The sequence below is a fragment of the Triturus cristatus genome, chromosome 1_2 (assembly GCF_964204655.1).
Source record: "Triturus cristatus chromosome 1_2, aTriCri1.1, whole genome shotgun sequence".
Taxonomy (NCBI): Eukaryota; Metazoa; Chordata; class Amphibia; order Caudata; family Salamandridae; genus Triturus; species Triturus cristatus.
Genome location: NC_140580.1, coordinates 855983085 through 856004771, shown reverse-complemented (window position 1 = coordinate 856004771; position 21687 = coordinate 855983085). Strand labels below are relative to the sequence as shown.

The 21687-nt window shown below is 48.9% G+C and overlaps 1 protein-coding gene across 14 annotated transcripts in view; it reads left to right on the top strand.

Moving 5' to 3' along the window:
• The window catches only part of UBR4 (ubiquitin protein ligase E3 component n-recognin 4), a 1980383-nt gene that overhangs the window by 208946 nt on the left and 1749750 nt on the right, over positions 1-21687 (top strand). For all 14 annotated transcript variants that reach the window (XM_085609056.1, XM_085609055.1, XM_085609054.1 and 11 more), the window contains exon 18: positions 12091-12260. In XM_085609056.1, coding sequence (XP_085465182.1) covers positions 12091-12260 — 170 coding nt within the window. The remainder of the gene's footprint in view (positions 1-12090; positions 12261-21687) is intronic.

Sequence of the window (21687 nt, the reverse complement as noted above, 5' to 3'; positions counted from 1 at the left end):
GAATTAAAATATACTTTCTCGATAGGAGATGTTTCATAAAAATACTTTTTTATATGCAATAGACTTTTTAGTAAACAGTTACAAGTAGTTGCAGTAGCCAACTCTATTTCTAAACACAATACATTGAGCTCAATGATAAATTCAAGTTATATGCAACAGATTACTCGTTAAATTACTTTTGTAAGTCCAGGCCTGGATCCTAGATCCAGTCCTGGGTCAGTTCTCAGAATCAGCTGTTGAAAGTCGACTTTGGTACTGTAATGATTTTTAACTAATATTTAGCTATTTCAAAGGTTAGCACTTAGAAAATATTTCAGAGCAAACAATCAATGATTCCCTATGGAAGGAAATGTAGGTTACAGGTACAGTAGGTTATCGTTACTTTTGTAATCCAGTACTGGGTGCCTAGACTCATTACTGGGACCTTTATCCAAAACAGGTAAGTAATTACGTCTTCAGATGTTATACGATTTTTAACGAATATTTAGAAATTGCAGAAATCAACACTTAGAAGAAATTTCACAGAAAAACAGTCAATGGTTTCCTATGTAAGAAAAATGAGTTAAAGGTAAGTATAGTTGTGGGTACTTTTCAGAGTCAGTGCTGGGCACCAAGATCCAGCACTGGGAGCTCACCTAAGAGCAGGTGAGTAAATTTGTTTTTGTCACTCGGCTGATTTTTGGTGATTATTTGAAGATTTGAAAAGTCCACACTTAGAAGAAATTTCAGGAAAAAGCCAGCCAATGTTACCCTATGAGGAAAATAGAGTTTGCGGTTTAAGGGTAAGTACTCGACTGGCAATGTTGAGGTTCTGGGCACAGACTCAGGGGTCTCCCAGGGTCAGGTAGGTATAGTTGTTTCACTCTCAGCGGCTCTAGGGCGGCCGGGTGTAGAGAGAGTTAGGCCCAATGTTATCCTATGAGGGATAGGGGGGCCTGGGTTGGTGGCTGCTGTCGGGCAAGCCACGCGGCTGTGGGAGCTGGGCTCTTGGTCACTTACTCAGGGCAAGTGGGGAAGTAGGTTAGAGTAGAGTTTTCACTTGGGCGGCTGGGTGCAGGGTGCTTTTGAGCTGTTGGGCGCTCAATGGATTTCTATGGGAAATCTCCGGTTTGGAAAAAGACTGCAGGCTCGGGGACGAGGACTCTTCAGGTGCCACCACCACTTCGAGGGGTAAGTTGGGTAGTTGGAGGATAGGTAGGTACCCCGGGATTGGGCACAGGGGGCCGTGGGGCGCCGCGTGCAGGGGTGCCTTTTGATGTCGGAAATTTTACCCTCAGTTGATCGCGGTTGGGGTGGCACTCTGTTCTGAGGCTGCAGGCTTCTTCAGGATAGTCGAGGGGGGTCCTTGGGTGCCGGACTCGGGGTCACAGTCGCCGTGGGGTCGTCCTCATGGGGTCGTCCTCGTGGGTTTAGTTCACTCCGGCACCGGCCAGGCTTGGCGGGTGCAGACTGGGCTGGGATCGCGGTTCCGGGCTGCTGCCAGGGGTAAAAGGTAGGTTCTGAGTAGAGCCTCTACTCATGGGAGTCCCAGGGGATCAGAGTTCAAAGGTAGCCAGGTCCTCCGGGGTTTCTGAGGTTGCTGGCCACAAGAGATGCTGGGTTTGGAGCAGGAGCAAGTTCGAGGTCGACAGGCCGGTAGGGCTGGGGCCAAAGCAGTTGGTGTCTCCCTCTCCTTCGCAGCTGCAGGGCAGGTCTTCTTTTCTTCTCACTCTTCTTGTAGTTTCGGAATCTGGAATCTGGGGAAGGAAGGTTCAGGGTGCCCCTAAATACTAGATTTAGGGGCGTTACAGGTAGGTGAAGGCCAGGGACCAATGGGTCCTTGTCCTGGGGTGGGTACACCCCCCTATCCTGCCTCTCTACTGTGGGAGGGGGGCAGTAGCCTAATCCTGATAGGGTAGGGCCTCCCATCTTCAAGATGGAGAGAGCCCGGAGATGTGCTTCACCTCGCCTCCCCCACCTAAGGGGTGGGGTTAGCAGGCTGGCACATCCCCTGTCCTTGTATGGGGTTTCCGGCCAAGCTTCCCGCCAGAGTGGGGGGTTGCAGTGGCCTGGGGAAACTCCTAGAGGCGGCAGGCCTTTGAAGTTTCCCTTTGCTCATCCTGGGGGAGGAGATCTATCACCTCACCCAGGATGTGCATTGTTGCAGGCCCGGGTGAGCAGGGGCTCTCCCATCCAGGGGTCCAGCAACGTGTCTGCTGTGTGGCAGCCTGGGCAGCCTCAGAGCAGACGTGGATTGTAGGTTAGTTGTAAGAGGGCATCTCTAAGATGCCCTCTGGGGTGCTTGGTACATTAAATCCCACACTGGCATCAGTGTGGGTTTAATGTGCTGAGAAGTTTGATACCAAACTTCCCAGTCTTTAGTGTTGCCATTATGGTGCTGTGGAGCTCGTGTTTGACGAGCTCTCAGCACCATGTACTCCTAAATGGCAGCACTGCACTTACAGTGCCCGGGAATGGACCTGGGTACTGTAGGGGCACAGGGCTCCTGCTCCTGTGCCCACACCATGGGCATAAGGCACCCAGCCAGAGGGGTGACTGACATATGCCTTGGCAGTGTAGGTGTTGGGCATGGCACACAGATGTGGGCCATGTCGACTCTTCATTTTGTCCTGCACCCAGACACTCAGCCTGCAAAGGCAGTGTGTGTGTGTAAGGGTACGGGCCTCTAAGGGTGGCACAATGAGTGCTGCAGCCCTTAGGGGTCTTCCCTGGTCACAAGGCCCTGGGTACCTAGGGTACCATTTACCAGGGGCTGACATGTGGTCAGGGTTTGCCAATTTGGAGTTTGTGTGTTTTAAGGAAGGAACATAGGCCCTGGGCACCTGATTGGCAGGAGCCCAGGGTACACTTAAAGTACATTCTGCAATTTAGCAAAAAGTGGGGGCATACCATGCAAGAAAGAGGGCACTTTCTCACAAACGTGAACTATAAATTTTTGCTGGAATTTTAAATGGTCGGCTTAGTAAAGTTGTTGGGTCGATAATCCATCAGGACCAAAAGGGCTTCTTGCCTGGCCGCCAGATGTCAGATCTAACAGACTTTAATAGGGTCCATTGACCTTGCCTCGACTCAGGGCCTCCCTCTCTCAATCATCACTGTCGATGCAGCCAAGGCCTTCGACCGGGTGAACTGGCTATTTTTGGATAGGGCTTTGAAGGTCTTTGGCTTCCCGACAGATTTAGGCTAGTACTGAAAGAAATATATAAATCCCCACTGGCTCAGATTCTGGTTAATGGAACTCTCTCCCCTGAAGTCAAGATTGGGTGTGGAACTAGGCAGGGCTGTCTCCTTTCCCCCATTTTATTCTATCTATATATCGAGCCACTAGCCCAGAGCACAAGGCTAAACGAGAAGATTGTTCCTTTTGAGAAAAATGGGTTTACACAAAAGTTAGCATTGTACGCTGATGACTTGATCCTTTTATCATCTAATGTTAGCATCACACTTCCAGAGCTTGAGGTCGAAGCCCAAACTTTTGGAAACTTATCAGGTTATGAGATAAATAATGAAAACCAAGATCATGGCATGGAACATAAATGACCTGGAGGGGACTTTCGCTAAAGAACTTAGATGTTCGAGGCATGTGGGCTGCTGAATTCATATCTGTGCATAGATCGCCGCCTAGTGTTGGGTCCGGATCATTGCACATTGTTGTCCTGGAAGAGTCTTCGAAGTATCACGAGATAGGTGGCTCCTCCCCTGGACTACAGTGCGCATGGGCATCCTCTCCATCCTTAGATTGTTTTTTTCCGCCATTGGGTTCGGATGTGCTTATCTTAGCTCAAGTTAGGAAACTTTAGTTTAAGGCCAAAAGGCCCTTAGTTCTCGTCGGTACTGTTCCCGTTCGGTATCGACCAGTTTCTTTAGTGTTTTAACACCTTCTTCAAGCTTTTCGGATCCGCTTTGGTCCGAACATCGAACTTCGATCGACGATGGAATCGAGGACTCCCTTCAAGAGATGTCCTTTATGCCACGCGAAATACCCACACATCGACGTCCATCCGGTATGCAACAAATGTCTCTCACCGGATCACGATGAGTCGAAATGTATGGCCTGCGCCCGGTTCCGCTCGAAGAAGACTCTCCGGAATCGACGGGCAGCGAGATTGGAGGCGCAGCAATCGATGCCTGCCCCGGCCAACATCTTTAGCACCGAAGACGCCGAGAGCGTAGAAGGCGTAGACTCCAGCCACGCTTCCGAACACTACTCCCGATCGGAAGAAGACGATGAGGTGATCTTTGAGGGCGAAGACGTCGTCGACGAGGTAGGAGACTACGATGAGGCCCTTGGGGCCGAGGAAGATAGCTCCAGCGACGAGCTAGGCCAACCCGTCGATACGGAGGCCGAGAAACTAAGTCGTCATAAGGCTCAGGTCGAGGGATCGCCTGCGGGCCTTACCCAAGATCGATCAGACGGTTCTTCGGCCCCGCCTCAAGGCCCGGCCTCGAACATTTCACAGGAGCCATTATTATCGAAGACGACTGGATTCCCTTCAGTGAAACCGAAACCATCCATTGCACCGGTTCCCTCGAAACTGAAAGTGAAACTGGTTGCGATCGGCTCGAAGGCCTCGAAGCCCTCCACTCCTTCGACGCCGGCAAAGGTCATCGACTCCGACCGTGCCAAAAGAGATTTCGGTGCCGAGCTCACCGCAACGGGTCCGGGCGCCGAGCCGAAGAAGAAGGCCCTCGGTCCCCACACGGTGCCTCGGCCTATGGCACCGAAGATTACGGCCCAACCCACCAAGGTCAAGGTGGCCGACCCGTCTGCGTCTACGTCGAAGACGGCGGCGCCTGCCAAGTCATCGACTCCGACGAGCGTCGATACCTCCCTTCGGATCGACGACCCTAAGACTAAAGATAAGTCGGATGCCGCTTCGATGCCTACCTCCAAGGTGCCGATCGGTTCCAAGGCGCCATCTGCGTTCACCGTGCAACAGGTCTCGGCATCGTTGCAACGCATCAGGGACCGGGCAACCCTCCACTCTACGTTGGGTCCCGAAACGCACAAGGCCGCAAAATCACAATCGGTGCCGGCGCACATCACATTTGGATTGCCGCCACCCACGGCGCCGAAGATGTTCGAGATTCGGACACGTGTCCGCCAAACACAGTCCCTATCCACTGGACAAACCGATATCGAGCCCTCACAGGCACACTTTATCGACGCCGACACTGGTAGGTTGATGCTCCGCAAGCGGAAAATCACGCCAGGCAGGGGCTTGGAATCATACAAAATTCCTCTGAAACACTAATTGCCGGCAGGATCAGAACCAGTGCTTCATGAACACTTTCAACCCTTCCATCAGGATCCACCGTCCTTTTCTCCTACGCATTCAGAGACAGACGCAGGAGAGGACTATGTAGGGGATGATACCACCTACCCTGGGGATATCGACCCTGATGATCACTTGCAAGACCCAGATCAGGCATGGGATGACCCCACCGACCAGGGTAACGCACCAGATACTCCTGACACGCAGCTTTACAATATAAAGGCATCTCCCACAGAGGACACTGCTGCCTTTAACGCCCTCATAGAACGGGCTGCTGCCAATCATGGAGTGGAACTCCATTCTGACACTGTAGAAGAAGACTTCTTAGTGGACAGTTTCGCCTCCTCTGAGAAAACTGTCAAAACTCTGCCAATGTTGAAGGGAGTTCTTAAACCTGCAAAAGACATTTTTAAAGAAACAACCAGGGCACGGGTGCTGAACCCCAGAAAAGAAATACAAGCCTGCACCCGGAGACCCTATGTACATTAGGGGTCAGTTACCTTTAGACTCCATGGTTGTGGCTAATGCTCGCAAAAGAGCCCACTCACAAACAACGGGTGACGCTCCTCCCCCCGACAAGGAGTCCAAAGTGCTGGAGACATCAGGCAAACGGATAGCAGCGCAAGCGGCAATCATCTGGCGCATTGCCAACACACAGGCACTCCTGGCCCGTTATGATAGGTCCCACTACGACACACTAGAATCACTACTACAACACTTGCCAGATGAATACAAAGAGGCAGCGGAGCTCCTTATCAGAGAGGGACAACTCCTTACCAATGCGTCCATTAAATGCGCACTGGATGCAGCCGACACTGCAGCAAGGGCGATCAACACAAGCGTCATGTTGAGGAGGCACGCATGGTTGAGAATCTCAGGCTTCAAGCCTGAGATTCAGAACAATATCTTAAATCAACCGGTCAACCCAGACTATTTATTTGGCCCTGAAGTTGACACTACCCTCGAAAAAATTAAAGACACTGAAACTGCAAAATCAATGGGGGCTCTGCAGTCGCAGCAGTTTCGTAGTGGCTCCTTTCGTCGCCCCGGGAATAGAGGAGCAGCTAGAGGTCAGGGGTCCCAGCAGCAGTACAATAAAGTGGGCACACAAAGTAACTATGATAAAACCACCAGAGGTGGATATCGTGGATCCAGCACCAAAGGCAGAGGACGTGGGTACGGCCTCCCCCAAAAACAAACAGTGACGCCCTCTCCCTGCCCCCCGACCACATAACACCTGTCGGGGGGAGACTCCAACGGTTCCTGTCAGTCTGGAAAACCATCACCACAGACAGGTGGGTCAGGGACAATATCCAGTACGGTTACTGTCTCGAATTAACGTCCACTCCACCCAACATACCGCCAAAGCACCGTCCTATGTCCGTAGAGCACTTGGCATTATTGCAGCAGGAAGGACTAAGTATGCTGCAAAAAGGTGCAATAGAAGTCGTGCCCGTCGACCAACAGGGGACAGGGGTGTACTCTCTGTACTTCTTAATCCCCAAAAAGGACGGTTCGCTCAGACCTATACTAGACCTGAGACCCTTCAACCACTACATTCTCTCAGAGCATTTCCATATGCTCACCCTACAGCAGGTTCTACCGCTACTCAGTCAGGGAGACTTCCTAGCCACACTGGACTTGAAAGATGCGTATTTCCACATACCCATACACCCATCACACAGAAAATATCTCAGGTTCACTATTCAGGGGCATCACTATCAGTTCAAAGTTCTCCCCTTCGGAGTAACAACGGCACCCAGGGTCTTTACCAAGTGCCTAGCAACAGTGGCTGCACATCTACGGAGACAACACATTCACGTCTTCCCTTACCTGGACGACTGGCTTGTTCAGGCAAAGTCAGCCCAGCAATGTGCCAGCCACATGTCCCTCACCATTCACCTTCTTCACAGTCTGGGATTCTCACTAAATTACCCATCTGGTGCTCTTGAACTAGGTGGTGCAAACGACTTGTACGTCTCAGCACAACACCTTCTAGGTTTCCAGATCTGCAAAGTGGGTACCTTCTGATGCTCCTTGTTAGAACTCCATAAGGAACAGCTGCCGAAAATTTTGAGAATCTGTGGTTTGTACCAGCTGTATTTATTTGCAAACCTACAAAACAACAAATGCCAGTCAGCATTGGGAAAAAGCAAATAAGTTTTCAAGGCAATGCATTGTCTGTGACCTAGCTAAATACCTTTACCGGCGCCTTGCCACCATTTTCCCTTGTGATTGCTATCAGGCATGTCACTATGATAAATTCAATGGACACAGATCAATACAAGACTACCTGTAGGAAACTGGGTTTCCGTTGCAGTAACCCCCCACACTTTTTGCGAGACTACTGATGCACTTTTTCTTGGTGTGCCATGGGTCCCTGCCAATCAGGTTCCCAGGGCCTGTGTTCTTTCCCTAAAACTAACTCAATTTGCATCTCTGGCCACAGGTCAGCCCCTGGTAAATTGTACCACAGGTACCCAGGGCACTGTTGTAAGAAAGTGCCATCTTTCTTGCATGGTATGCCCCCACTTTTTGCTGAATGTACTTTGACTGAGTGTGCCCTGGACCCCTGCCAAACAGGTGCCCAGGGCCTATGTTCCTTCCCTGAAACCTAACACCCAAATTGGCAAACCCCTGGTAAATGGTACCATCGGTACCCAGGGCCTTGTGACCAGGGAAGGCCTCCAAGGGCTGCCGCACTATTTGAGCCACCCTTAGAACCCCTTTACCCTAACACACACACTGCCCTTGCAGGCTGAGTGTCTGGGTACAAGACAAAACAGAGTCGACATGGCACACATCCCTGTGTGCCACGCCCACAACCTACACTGCCTTGGCATAAATCAGCCACCCCTCTAGCTGGTTGCCCTATGCCAGTGGTGTGGGCACAGGAGCATGAGCCCTGTGCCCCTACAGTACCCCTGTCCATTCCTGGGCACTGTAAGTGCAGTGCTGCCTTTTAAGATTATATGGTGCTGGGAGCTCATCAAACACGAAATCCACAGCACCATAATGGCAACACTGAAGACGAGAAGTTTGGTATCAAACTTCTCAGCACATTAAACCCACACTGATGCCAGTGTTGGATGTAATGTACAAAGCACTACAGAGGGCATCTTAGAGATGCCCCCTGAAACTCTACCAACTCCTAGTGACCTGACTGAGTGGCTGCTTAGGCTGCCACCAACAGACATGTTTCTGGACCCCTGGGTCGAGAGCCTGCTGCTCTCTGGGGCCTGAAACAATGCACATCCTGGGACGAGATGCCAAGCCTCCTCCCCCAGGATGGGCTGGGTTCACGAAGGAGAGGCTTCAAAGGCATGCCGCCTTTGTGAGCCTCTCCAGACCAATTGCTGCTTTCAGTAACTGGTCCCCACTGGTTCTACCCCCCACTTTGGGCGGGAAAAGCAGGTGAGGAAGAGAGGTGTGCCCACCTCTGCCAACTCCACCCCTCAGGTGGGGGAGGTGAGGTGAAGCACAACCTCTAGTCCCCGCCATCTTGAGGATGGGGTGACCCAGCCAACCAGGGACAGGCTCCTGCCCCCCCTCCCACTGGAGGGTGGCACGATAGGGGGTGTACCCACCCCAGGGAAGGGACCCATTGGTCCCTTCCCTGACCTACCCGTAACGCTCCTAAATCTAGCATTTAGGGGGCACCCTGAACCTTTCTTCCTCGGATCAGACAAACAAGAAACAAAGAAGATAAGGACTGAAGAGCCGCGCCGAGCTAACAAGAGGACGACGCCCACTGACTTGGCCCCAGTCCTACCGGCCTGTCTACCCCTCGAACCTGCTCCTGCAAAATCCCGGTGTGTCCCGCAGCCAGCAGCCTCAAGAAACCCGGAGGACCTGCCTGCCTTCACTTCTAAAGACTGCATCTCCCGAGAACACCAGATTTGTTCAAACTGCAGCTTCTGGCACCAGCCAGAGACCGCAAATCCAGCCCACTCTGCCCCCTCCCCGAGCTAGAGTGGAAAAACACCAGGAGGTCATCACCCCGGCGATCCTGACCCGAGATCCGACGACCCCTGACCTGCCTCAAGCCTCCAGCCGACGCCTGCAGTCTAAATCCAGATGGCCCCGCTAACCGCGACCAGGAGCTGGTAAGATCTGACCCCAAAAGGCACCCATGCACCCGACGCCCCACGGCCTTGTGTGCCCAAACCGTCGGTGTCTAACCAACTCTTAACTTCCCAACTTACCTCCAAGTGGTGGTCGCACCCAGAAGTCCTGTGCAGTGCAGTGATTTTGCAAACCGGAGGTTCTCCATGGAAAACAGGGCGCCCAATGTCGAAACAGCACTCTGCACCTGGCTGCCCCGTGCCGCTGAAGATGCACCTTTTGTGCTACTTTATTTCCCCATTTGCCCTGACCTTAACCCTTGGAGCTTTGCTCCCACAAACCAGTGGCGTATTTGCCAGCAGCCACCAATCGGAGGCCCCCTATCCCCCTTGGATAACATTGCTTCTCAACACTGTGCACCCGGCCACCATAGTGCTGCTGTGAGTGCAACAACAGTGCATCACTGACCCTGGGGGACCCTTGAGTCTAACCCCACAACCTTAACTCCCACAGTCGATTACTTACTTGTGAACCGTTAACTTGTTTTTCCTCCATAGGATAACATTGACAATTTTCTTCCAAAAAGTTTCTAAGTGTGGAGTTTTGAAATCTAAAAATATTCTTTAAAAATCGCACAAATAGCCAAAACTTATTTACTTACCTGTTTAGAGGAATTGTCCCAGTGCTGAATCCCGGTATCCAGCACTCAGTATGAAAAGTAACGTAAAAAGTCACTTAATTTACTGAAAAAGCCTATTCATTTCAATGTAATGTATTTGCTAAGTGTTGCAACCTACTGCATCCCCTGTAAATCAAACAAAGTACAATTGCTATTGCATTTTCAAACTGTTCTATATCCAGTAACTTATTACTGAAAAGTATTTAATGCTTACCTGTGCCAGGCTTGCTTGGTTGTAAAAATAAAACGGTATATATTTTTATACATACACAATTAGCCTAGAGTTCAGTTCTTGAGTGTGTGAATTCATTTGCTGACTGAGTGTGTACATCAAATGCTTAACACTGTCCTCTGATACTGCCTTACTGCTCGACCACTCTACCACTCTACCACTATTAGAGAGTAACGTTCTATCTAACTTTATCCTCTGCCTACCACTGGGATCACTTGGACTCAATACATACCTCATTTTGGTGTAGTATATATAGAGCCAGTTTCTTACACTACCCATAATGCATTTGGTTGTCCCAACACTGAAAAGAGTATCCATGATGACATGAAGTGAATTGCTCACCCTACAGAGGATGTTTCAAAAGGGCCATGAAACAGAAGGAACTGCATCCACTTGAGAGAGAACTGGCAACATCGCGGGACTTTTGGATGCGGATCTGAAGAAAGCTTGTAGATGCTCTTTTTGCTTTTGAACCTGTGGCCAAAGTATTTTCCTGTTAGTTTGCGATCTTTGTAACCTTTGAAGTTTCAGGAGCAGAGTCATGGAAACTTAGAACATGTGGAGTAGTATTTGGAGAACCAGGCTCAAGATCTGCATATTTGATTTGAACAGTTTTTTTTAATGTAGATTGTGTTTTTGGACAACAATATGCTCCTACAAATGAAACTGTTTCAAAATCATTCTTTGGTGGGCAGTACTATGTTTCAGTGCTAATCACGAATGCAGTGCTCTCGTTTCCTCCGGCACCTTAATCATTATTTTTCCGAAGCACAGACTATGTGTGCTAGATTGTTTAACTTTGTGAGAGTCCAACCACATTTCACATCAAGACTCGAGTCCTCCCTTTCTCATAGTTATCAATGTGGTTTCCCACCCCCCCATTACTTCAGAGCATCCCAGAGATGACCCCAGCACAGCCCTATTGGATAACTTTGGCAAGGTAATGAAAACAGAGACTTTCTTGTGTAGGACTTCTAAAAATATTTGGGGTTGTCTGCTCCAGAAAGTGTCCTATTTTTTCTGATCTATCGAACTATTGGTTTATAAAACTATTTCATTAATAAACGATAAAGCTGTGTCCGGGCATTAGTGTTAGTGTTGAGTTATTCCCTGTGTCCAGCTATGTGTTGGACTTCTTGGGTAAGCCTTAGACTGCCTGTCTTAGCTAGCCCGAGAGTCAAGCATCCAAAGTGAGTAAAAGGTTTATCCATTAGAGTGCAATGTTATGGTCATTGGGCTCCAGTGGTAATAGTATACATAGATGATTCTACCCCGTAACCACATCAGAACCCACAACCTTACACTTTTGTTCAGCATTGGACTTGAGATTCTCCCCAACTGTGTACACGCTCTGTAAGGTGGCTTGCTTAGATGCATGCACTTCTAAGATCCTATGAGATTTTAAAATGTTGTGTCCGTGTTTGGCTAATGTTAACATATTGCATGAAAAAGTACAATAGGACCAACTTGCATCATTTCCAAGCTATGCTAATGACTTTTGTCCAACTACCAATATGTCCTTGAGAAACATAATGTAATTCTCTCTCAAACTCTGGTACCGCCATGCAATTGTTTGGAATATACAGATGTCAATCTCTAGTTAATAGTAGGAATATGATGCTGTGCTATGAGGCTTTGTGCTTAAACATAATCTTTTACACACTATCCTGTCCTGCCAATGTGTCACGTTTTAATGGTTTTTGGTCCTTCCTGTCTTGCAATCCGTTTTAAAGTTGAAGAAAATTGTATAAATATCAAATCCAGTACACTGAACCTTGGTGAAAACGGGTGATATTCATAGCCATGAAAACTGACTATAGTGTTGTCTTTTTGTTCAGAACATGTTGCTGCAGCAGCTGGGAGTGGCTCCTTTCTCGGAGGGGTCGTGGCCTCTTTACATTCACCCACAAAGCCTTTCTGTCCTTTCACGGCTTCTTCTGATTTGGCAGCACAAAGCCAACGCTCAGGGAGATCCTGATGTGCCTGAATGCATCAGGGTGTGGGAAAGGTAAGGAAATATGCAAGATTTATGTTTAGACTGTCTCAGAACCTGACTCTCCATTCCTATTTATAGTGCACAAAGATTGGCTGTTCAGATCCTCCACAGTGCGGGCTGTTTTTATTTGTGTCCCAGTGTGTAGAAATAACGAAGACAAAAAATTGCTCATTTATAAACAGCCAACTTTCACACATGTATCTCCAAAACACCATTTGAAAGAATTATATAATGGTAATACAATGAATTATTGGCGTTCCATTAGTGTGGTGTTAACGACGTTTTGAACTCCTGAGATAATGAGTTCTCATCAAGACTTAAGTGATATATGGGACCTAGGAGAGAAATGAAGATATTTACTAAAAGGCATGAATAGATCTTGAACGAAGAGTATGGACACATTTTGCGAATGTTACCTGATATGTAAGGGTCAATCATCCTTAAGTAGAGCAAAAACTGGGAGAGGAGAACAGGAAGCTGCTCATCGAGCATCCGTAAATATGTGTTGAATAAAATAATTAACTTACTTGATCTGGGGTGGACGTTTACCCGGAAAGAGTAAATCATAGGTCTGTCAACCTGTGCACTCAAATAGTCGGCACAATCTGGATATTACGAAGCTCACTTACCGAAGCAGCATGGACAGGGTGTCTGCAGAATATAGTATGAATGCAAACAAATACCAGCTGAAGGGTTCAGTAATCAATCATTTAAAGAACAGCACCCGAAGTAAACCAATATGGTGCAGTCGACGGATAAAATAGCAACCACAGACTTGAAATCACAGGATCTGTTCTCGAACTTACCACAAAGGATGAAGGTTTCTTTACACCACGTGAATTTGAATACCTTAGCAAGAAATGTTAGAGAACTCCGGTTCTCTATACGGTCCAGAAAATACATGGAAATGCCCATAATCCACCTTGGAGACTGATTCTGTCCGGGTGTTTTCTGTCCTACAACCCCTCAAATATAGCAATCTTTTTATCAAGGGCTTTGTTCCCTTGATTACTACGTATGTCCATGACAGTACCCATATGGTGAACTTAATAAAGTATATGGAGTTTGCCTCGGAAAGATTTACTGGGAACTCAAGATAGTCTTTGTACACTAATATTCCCCAGAGAGAAAACATATCAAGTCTTCATGAGGTCCTAGAGACTAGACCATGCCATGTACAAGTTCGCACCCACTTTATTTTGAAACTTTTGAACATTGCTTTAACCAGAAATTACTTGGCATTTAACAGTTTTACCAACAGTACAAGGGAACTTCAGTGTGAGCTATTTATGCTCCATATTTGGCAAACCTTTTCATGGGCCATTTTGAACACTCTGTGTTGAATACTTGCAATCCTTTCAAACAACTTATATGTTGTTGGAAATGGTATATTGATAATATCTTCATGATCTAGGAGCACACCAAGATGACCCTGTCAGAATTCATGGAGTAATTCAATACAACCCAACCTGAACTTCATTAGCAACTCAGATACCGAAAAGATCCCCTTCCTTGATCCGATTTGTAGAGACCAGGACTACAGAAAACCCACAGCTAGAAATACTCTTCTACAATAGGAAAGCTTTCAACCTATGGCTCCCATTAACGGCCTACCCTAAGGCCAATTTCTGAGATTCAGGTGTAATTGCAGCAAGAAAGCAGACTATTTTCATGAAGCCAATATTCTGATGACTAAATAACTTGAGAGGGGCTATCCCAGGAAATTAAGATAGCAATGAAACGTGGCTGGTTCTCCCCCAAAGAGGACCTTTTGCAACCCAAAAACCGTCTACATACGATTGTGTAACCACTTTTTCATTGTACACAAAGTTGTTAAAATCATCATAAAACATTGGTCCATCCTACAAACCAACAATACCTCCCATGACTTATCCTTATTTTCGTTCAAAAGAGCTAAAAATCTAAAGGAAAACCTGGTCTACTCTGGGAATAAGCAATTATCAAGAAAGGGCACATTGGATGCTAGTTGGCGGTCTGACTGTAGTAATGCGCCTCTTTTGATGGTCAAATTGTACCGTTTAAGTTCATTGTTAATACTATGAAATTAATAAATTCCTTATTAGAGTAGGATGTGATGTTCTTCTCCAACAGTAATTTATCAAATGTAGTCTACTGTATATGGTGCCTGTGTGATATGATCTACACAGCAAGTCAATAAGCACATTGGACAACATAGGAGCAGAATAAGATGCAACGTCGCCAGTGCCCCTTATGTGGCTCACTTCATGGAACACAACCACACCGTAGATGGCATAAGATAGCAAATAATCGGACAAGCAAGGATACCAGAAAGAGGCGGCAACATCTGCGTGATCCTCCAATGTTTAGAGTGTTAATGGCTTGACAGAGTGGACTCCATCCACGAACTTCAATCCATGGAGAATTGACAGTTATGTAACTCTGATTAATGGACATGTGTCTTCCATTACGAACATAGGCACGAACTCTGAGACCTTAAATGGACTGTTTTAACACTGCAATTTTTGACCAATTTACATTTTGAATCTATAATGCTCCATTATGAGCCTCAAGCTAAGTGAGTCCTTCTCTTTTAATCTCTCCCTCTCCCACTTTTTTCTTTTTTCCCCTATTTTTATTTTTTTTAAAACATAATTGGCAGCACAACACACTAATTGAACTGCTACAATTCATTGTATTGCCGTTACGAAATTCTTTCAAATATGTGTTTTGGAGATGTGTGTGAAAGTTGGCTGTTTTTAAATGTGCAATGTTTCGTCTTCATTGTAGTTTCTCCTCTCTGTGACTCTGTGCACTGAGATTTTAGTTGGTTATGTTTGGGTTGATTTTGTTCAAGTATACCTTGCCGTCAAAAAAAGTAATCTTTTTTCAAAAATAACTGCTTAACATAGATTGGGCGATGTGTCACTTGCATAGAATGTATGCTCTGCATACCACTTTGCTGAATGATATATGTATGCCCTACGATAGACCAGGTGGACCGCTGTGTTTTGTTGGTTTATTGGCATAAGGGCAGCTCTTGAGTGTCCTTGTCTTCATTTGTAGCAGTATCTGGCAAGTGTATAGTCCCGAAAGTAACTTTAGCACCAACTCTGATCAAAGCACAATTCTACATGCTGAAAGCAGCTGAAAAAGTAGTTGGATCTACAGTACTTTTTATAATAGATGTACAATTCGACTTGAGCATGTATCTTCAACATGGGATCTTCCATAGTTTCAGATTCTTTGACTATTATTACCCTCTCACAGAGAAAGTATCTTGGAAGTGCAAGCTTATTTAGCCTTTCAACACCATGAAGCCAAGCCATATTTTTGTTATTGACTTTTTTTTAAAAACCTATTTTATTTGTTGATTGCATACATATCACAGAACCCTGTGCATCAGAGTCCTCAGCGAAGTCATATTGCATCATGTTACAAAAGCAATCTACTTTTATGCATGTCATCCGAGAATGTAATAAAAATACACAACAAAACACTACTTAGCCCCCCAACGCCCCCCTCCCTATCCCCACGCGTCGCACCATATCCATACGGTCTCTACTACAGCCTTAATATCTTGCAACAAAGTTGTAGCACAATAATACACACCCCCCCGTTTCCCCCCCTACCCGGCGCCACCCAACCTGACTAATCTCAAGAATCATCCCAATGAATGAACCTCAACCTCCACTGGCGGCTCCAGCCACATCCCCTGGTAATCCGCCCATCTTTTCCATATTTTATAGTGCTTGTGTGGGCATCCCCTGGCCACAAAAATCGGCTGTTCCAACCCCATACAGAAATCGAGGCCGTTTTTCCATGCGGTCACCGATGGGGCTCGTGGTGCCTTCCATGCCCTGGCGATGTCCCGCTTTGCCAGTGTAAAGCCAAGTCGCATAAGATGTCGCTTATAAACATTACCCCCAATGCCCTCCATGACATGCAGTAGTGCCAACCGTGGCGTTCGCGGAAGCTCCCAACCCAGCACCTCCGACAGACAGATAAACACCCCCCTCCAAAACCGGTCCAGGGAAAGGCAATGCCAGGTTATCTGCATAAATGTACCTTCCTCCCGGCCACATCTGAGGCAGTCCGGAGCGGCGATCATGCCCGCTCGATACAGTCTGACCCGGGTAAAGTAGATCCTGTGCAGATATTTAAATTGTATTCGGCGCAGGCGCATCGCTATGGCCGCTTCTCTAGGAGCCGCCAGGGCCTCCCTCCAGTCCTCCTCTTCTAATGCACCCACATCTGTCTCCCAGTCTCCCCGCAGCTTCTGAGGCTTTGTAGAACAATGTATAACTAGGGCCTGATAGATCCTGGAGATCTTCTTGGTCTCTAAATCCCCCATGAAGAGTCTCTCTTCCAATGGACTGAACTCGGGGAGGGATGTCAGGCCCTCCAGGCTAGGGGACAGTGTGTGGCGAAACTGGAGATATCTATACAATTGTGATTGGGGCATAGGAAAATCCCTTTGTAGGTCCTGGAATGACTTAAGTGTCGTGCCACTCATAACATCCCCCAGGGTCGAGATGCCGATATCATCCCTTCCTCGGAAGCCCTTTAAGGCCGCCCGTTCTGGTAAGCGCTCATTGTTCCAGAGGGGGGTCTCCCCAGTCAAGATGTTCCACCACCCATGCGACCCAACGCCTGCCGCCATATCAGGAAAACAACCCGCGTGGCCGACGGCATGCTGCCGTGCAAGGGCGCCGAATACAGGATAGTGCGTAATGTATTAGACCCTATAAGCAGTCATTCCAATGCGTACGCCGGATTCCTCCTATCGCCATACCACCACTCATTGAAGACAAGGAGATGCGAGGCCTGATAATAAGACAGGACATCCGAGGACGCAAGTCCTCCGCAGTAAGGGGACAGAAAACATGTCCTAAGGGCCACGCGCACTTTACCCCCTTCCCACAGAAACTGCCCCAACACAGAATTCACCAGCCGGAACCATCGAGGCGGAATCGGGTACGGGTGATTCTGTAGCTGGTAGAGCAGCCTAGGAAGCGCCACCATCTTAAATATTGCTGACCTGCCATACAGCGTCAGTGGCATACGAGACCAGGTCTTGAGATCCGTGCGGACCCTCTCCCACACTGAAAGAGCCGGCATCTCCGACAGGAACACTCCCAAATATTTCAGCCCACCGGCAGCCAGCTAATTGGCGTTCACCCACGCGCCTAGCTTCGAGCCGTCTCCCAGAATCCACAGTGTAGATTTGCGAGGATTCATAAAGAGTCCCGACGTCTCCCCAAAGATCTGCATGATCCGTAGGAGTCGCGGCCCCGACATATCCAGCGCCGTAAGGAAAAATAGGATGTCGTCCGCATGCAACGCGATTCTGTCAGATACCTCTGGAGCCCACTCAAAACCTCGGAACTGTGCATCCATGCGTATCCATGCCGCCAACGGCTCCATAGCTAGTGCGAATAAGTATGGGGACAGGGGACATCCCTGCCGCGTACCCCGCTGAATCGGAAAGATAGTAGAGGCCGCCCCCGCCAACTGCACCGTCAAGTCTGTATAGAGGAGCATAAGATAGGTGAGAAAGTGCAGGCCCAGGTTGAGTCTGCGTAGTAATGGAAACAGGTATACCCAGCTCAGGGAGTCAAACGCCCTGTCCATGTCCGCTAACAGGAGCGCCGCCTGCTCCCCAGTTTGTCGAACAGCCGCCACTGCCACATGTGCCCGCCGTATATTATGTCTGGTAACCCTCCGGGGCATGAACCCAGCCTGATCAGGGTGTATAAAAGTCGATATTTGTGGCAGAAGGCGATTAGCCAATGCCTTGGCCAGGATCTTAGCCTCCACATTGAGGAGGGAGATGGGGCGGTATGAGGCCTGTTGATCCGGTGGCCGGCCTGGTTTAAGAAACACTACCACCTCTGAGTGCCTCCAATCTGGGGGGAGCATGCCCTTCTCCCTGGCCTCCTCTACAACCGCCCGATAATATGGGGCCAATTGCGTATTATAGCGACTAAGAATTCACTCGGGAACCCATTTGGCCCGGGAGCCTTCCCAGAGTTGAGCTCTCCCAAGGCCGTGCCCAACTCCTCATCCGTTAATGGAAGCTCCAGTCGGTCCCGCACTTCATCTGACACTGCTTTAAGCGGCAGATCAGCTAAGAATTTATCGACGGTTGCCGCTGGCAGGCATTCCCGGGGGGCATAAAGGTCTGTAGTAGGTAGCAAAGCTTTCCGCTATGAGGAACGGGTCGGTGATTGGTACCCCTTTGTCATCCAAAAGTCCCGGAAGGGCCTGGGCATGAAAGGCGCCCTGGCAAAGCCGATGTATCCTCTTTCTGGACTTGTCCCCCCACTGGTATATTCTGCTACTCGTCGCCAGCCAAGTCTGGCGGGCTTCGTCCATTAGGAGGGCAGCACAAGACTGTTGGGCCTGAAGTAATTGCCTCACCAACTGTCCTCCCCCTTCCTCCCGAGCCCGGCGTTCGAGTGCCTCCGCCCGCGTCAACTCCTCCCTGCGCTTACTACGAGCTGCCGAGCACCAAGATATATCTACACCTTGTAAAGTAGGCTTCAAGGCCTCCCACAAAGACTCAACGCTAGATACCGGCCCCTTGTTTAAGGTGAAGTATTGAGCAATGGACGCCCTCATATGCGTACTGTAATCAGCATTCTGCAGATGCCACGGTGAAAGGCGCCACTGAAAGGGTTGTCGCCCCCGGCCCATATACATCTCAAGGGACACGAGAGGGGTCGGAAAGGCCACGGGGTAGGATCTCAGTCAACGCCACTCTACTAGCCCTCGTCCGGGGAATAAAGATGCAATCGAGTCTTGAGAAAGTTTTGTGAACCGCTGAGAGGTATGTATACTCCCGCCTATCTCCGTGAGCCCGCCGCCAGACATCGATCCAGTCAAGACTAGTCACCAGTGAGTTTAATTTCGTGGGGCCACCCCTCCCCAAACCACCCTCCACCCGCTCCTATCTCTGGCCAAATCCATAACGTCGTTCCAGTCCTCACCCACTACAGAGAGCACATTGGGCATATCCGCCCAAAGGGCCAGTAGCTTCTCAACAAGAGACTACTGCAAGGGGGGGCATACACACAGCCCAAAATCAAGGAGACCTCCCCAACTGTGCCCCGAATAGATAGATACCGGCCCTGAGAGGCAATCCACTGCTGCGCATGTATATACGGAACCCTACGATGAACCAAAATCGCCACCCCTCTGGAGCCCCTCGCAAATCCTGCATGGAAGATTTGTTGATACCCATATCACTGTAAGCATGGAGTCTTCGTACCCATTAGGTGTGTTTCCTGCAACATAAGGATATCTGCCCTAGCCCTCTTTGCCTGATGCAATATTGCTCCCCGCTTAATTTTGTCCAGGGCCCCTCGCACGTTCCAGCTTATAATACGGAGAGTACCCGGGGCTCCCAGATCCCTTAACGACGTGCTAGCCATAAGGGAGGGAATCCTCCCACCTCACCAACGGGACCGCGGCCGTGCGTATGAAGAGTGCAATGAACCCAAGATGGAGGTGTGACATGGAACCTAAAACAACCCCCCCCCCCCCAACAAACCCCCCACCCCATACCTCAAAAACGCTGAAGCATCCGTCTCGATGGGACGAGTACCCGAACCCCAACGGGGGAATAGGCACTGCCCCATCCAATGGATCCCCAACTTACAGCCCATGTTCCTCGGGCGGAATCTCGACCAGCACAAGCCCGGCAGAGAACCAGCCCACACTTTAATTCCCCCGACAATTAGATATCAAAGAATATGATGAACAAAGGAGACTACCCCTGCACTAAACCAGCCCCAAGCGTCAAGGTTCCAAAGTTTGGCGTCCAGGCTCCTGGGCCCCCCCTCTCCCCCAGCAGAGACTCCACCAGACACGGAGCACCTCCGGGATCGTGACCACCTGTCACCCCTCTGTCCCTTGGGTTTGTTATTGACTTTTAAAGGTCACATTGCTTTGCCGGTTTAATTTTCATGTTGGTCTTGGAGACGGCTTTAGGTGTATTGCCTGCCTCATTTAATGTATCAAAAATTGAGGGACTTTGGATCAGCCTTCGCGTAGGAAGCTGTATCTCTATATAGTGTACCAAAATGAGGTGCACTGTGCAGAGTCTAGGTGTCCCCTATTAGTGTACAGGGGCTTGCTTTATCAATCCCAAGGTGCTCTCTTTGTGGTAGTGAGGACAAGCTGCCTTAGGCGTATCAGAAGATAGTGTTAGGCATTTGTTGCACACACAGAGGTAATTGGTGAGACACACATTCAATAGGAAATAGAACACCAATTTAAAAAAAATTACAGATTTTTATATTAATTTAGACACCAGGATCCATGAGATATGGGGAAGTACTTTTTGAGCTGGCGATTTTCAGAAAACACAGAAATTATAGCTGTCAGATGTGAGACCGGAGCCTTGAACACGGTAATGTTATCCCATGGGAGAAACATATACTGGATAGGGTAACCTGCACTCAAGTTACAGGGATGTTCTTCTGGACTTAAGATAAATAGGGGCGAAGGTCCTTATATTCACAAGCGTTTTTTGTTTACCTTCCTTGGTCAGTCTGGATGCAGAGGTGCCGGTCGCAAGGGTAGCCTTGAATGCTACCGCTGAAATCTATGGAGAAAACCTGTAAAAGAAAAATGCTGCAAGTAAGTACTTGGGGACAAGTCTTTCAGAGCCCAAAGGGGAGCTAGGTTCTTGAAGATCCCTGGGGCAAGGGTGCATTGTCTGTAGGCTTGAACTCGAGCTGTTGAGCTTGGGTGTGGAGGTGTTTTGTCCAGCAGGTCGCCTGATTTGGAGGCTTTCACTTGTTAAGCCGACCTGGAGATGGGGGACAGAACAGTACAGCAGGGCCACTCTCTAAAACGCCCCCCTAAATACAGTATTTAGGGGGCTGCCCTGAACTAAGAAGACAGAATCCCGCAACCTACGAAGGACGAAAGACACCCAGCAGAGGAGACTGCAGAGAAGAACTGACATGGCCCCAGCCCTACCAGCCCGTCTGCAGTATCCAGAGATCCTATGCCAAAAGTCACCTTGTCCTGCAGCCAGCCAAACCCATTGGAGGACTGACTCCCTTCAACGAATACTGTATCTCCTGTGAACAGCAGCTCTGTTCAAAAGAAACTCCCAAGACAGACTCTGAGCCTGCTGAGGACAAAGAAACCAGATGCCAGGACCCACCACTGTACCCAATGCCTATGGCCTGAATCCGAGTGGCCCACTGGTCCCAGTGAAGTCCCCAAGCGCTCCAGAGTTCGAGTCCACTGTGGGTTGACCCCTCCAAGACTCCCTGACGTCGCCTGCAGCCTCTGCACTAACGCCCAACCCCCCCCCCCAACCACGAGTGGCCCGGTAAGGTGAAATCCAACCTCAAAAGACACCCCTGCATCCAGCTGCCCTGGAGAAGAGAACCCGAGGTGCACCTATGTCCCGAGCCCTTCAACTGACCTGTCCAGCTGG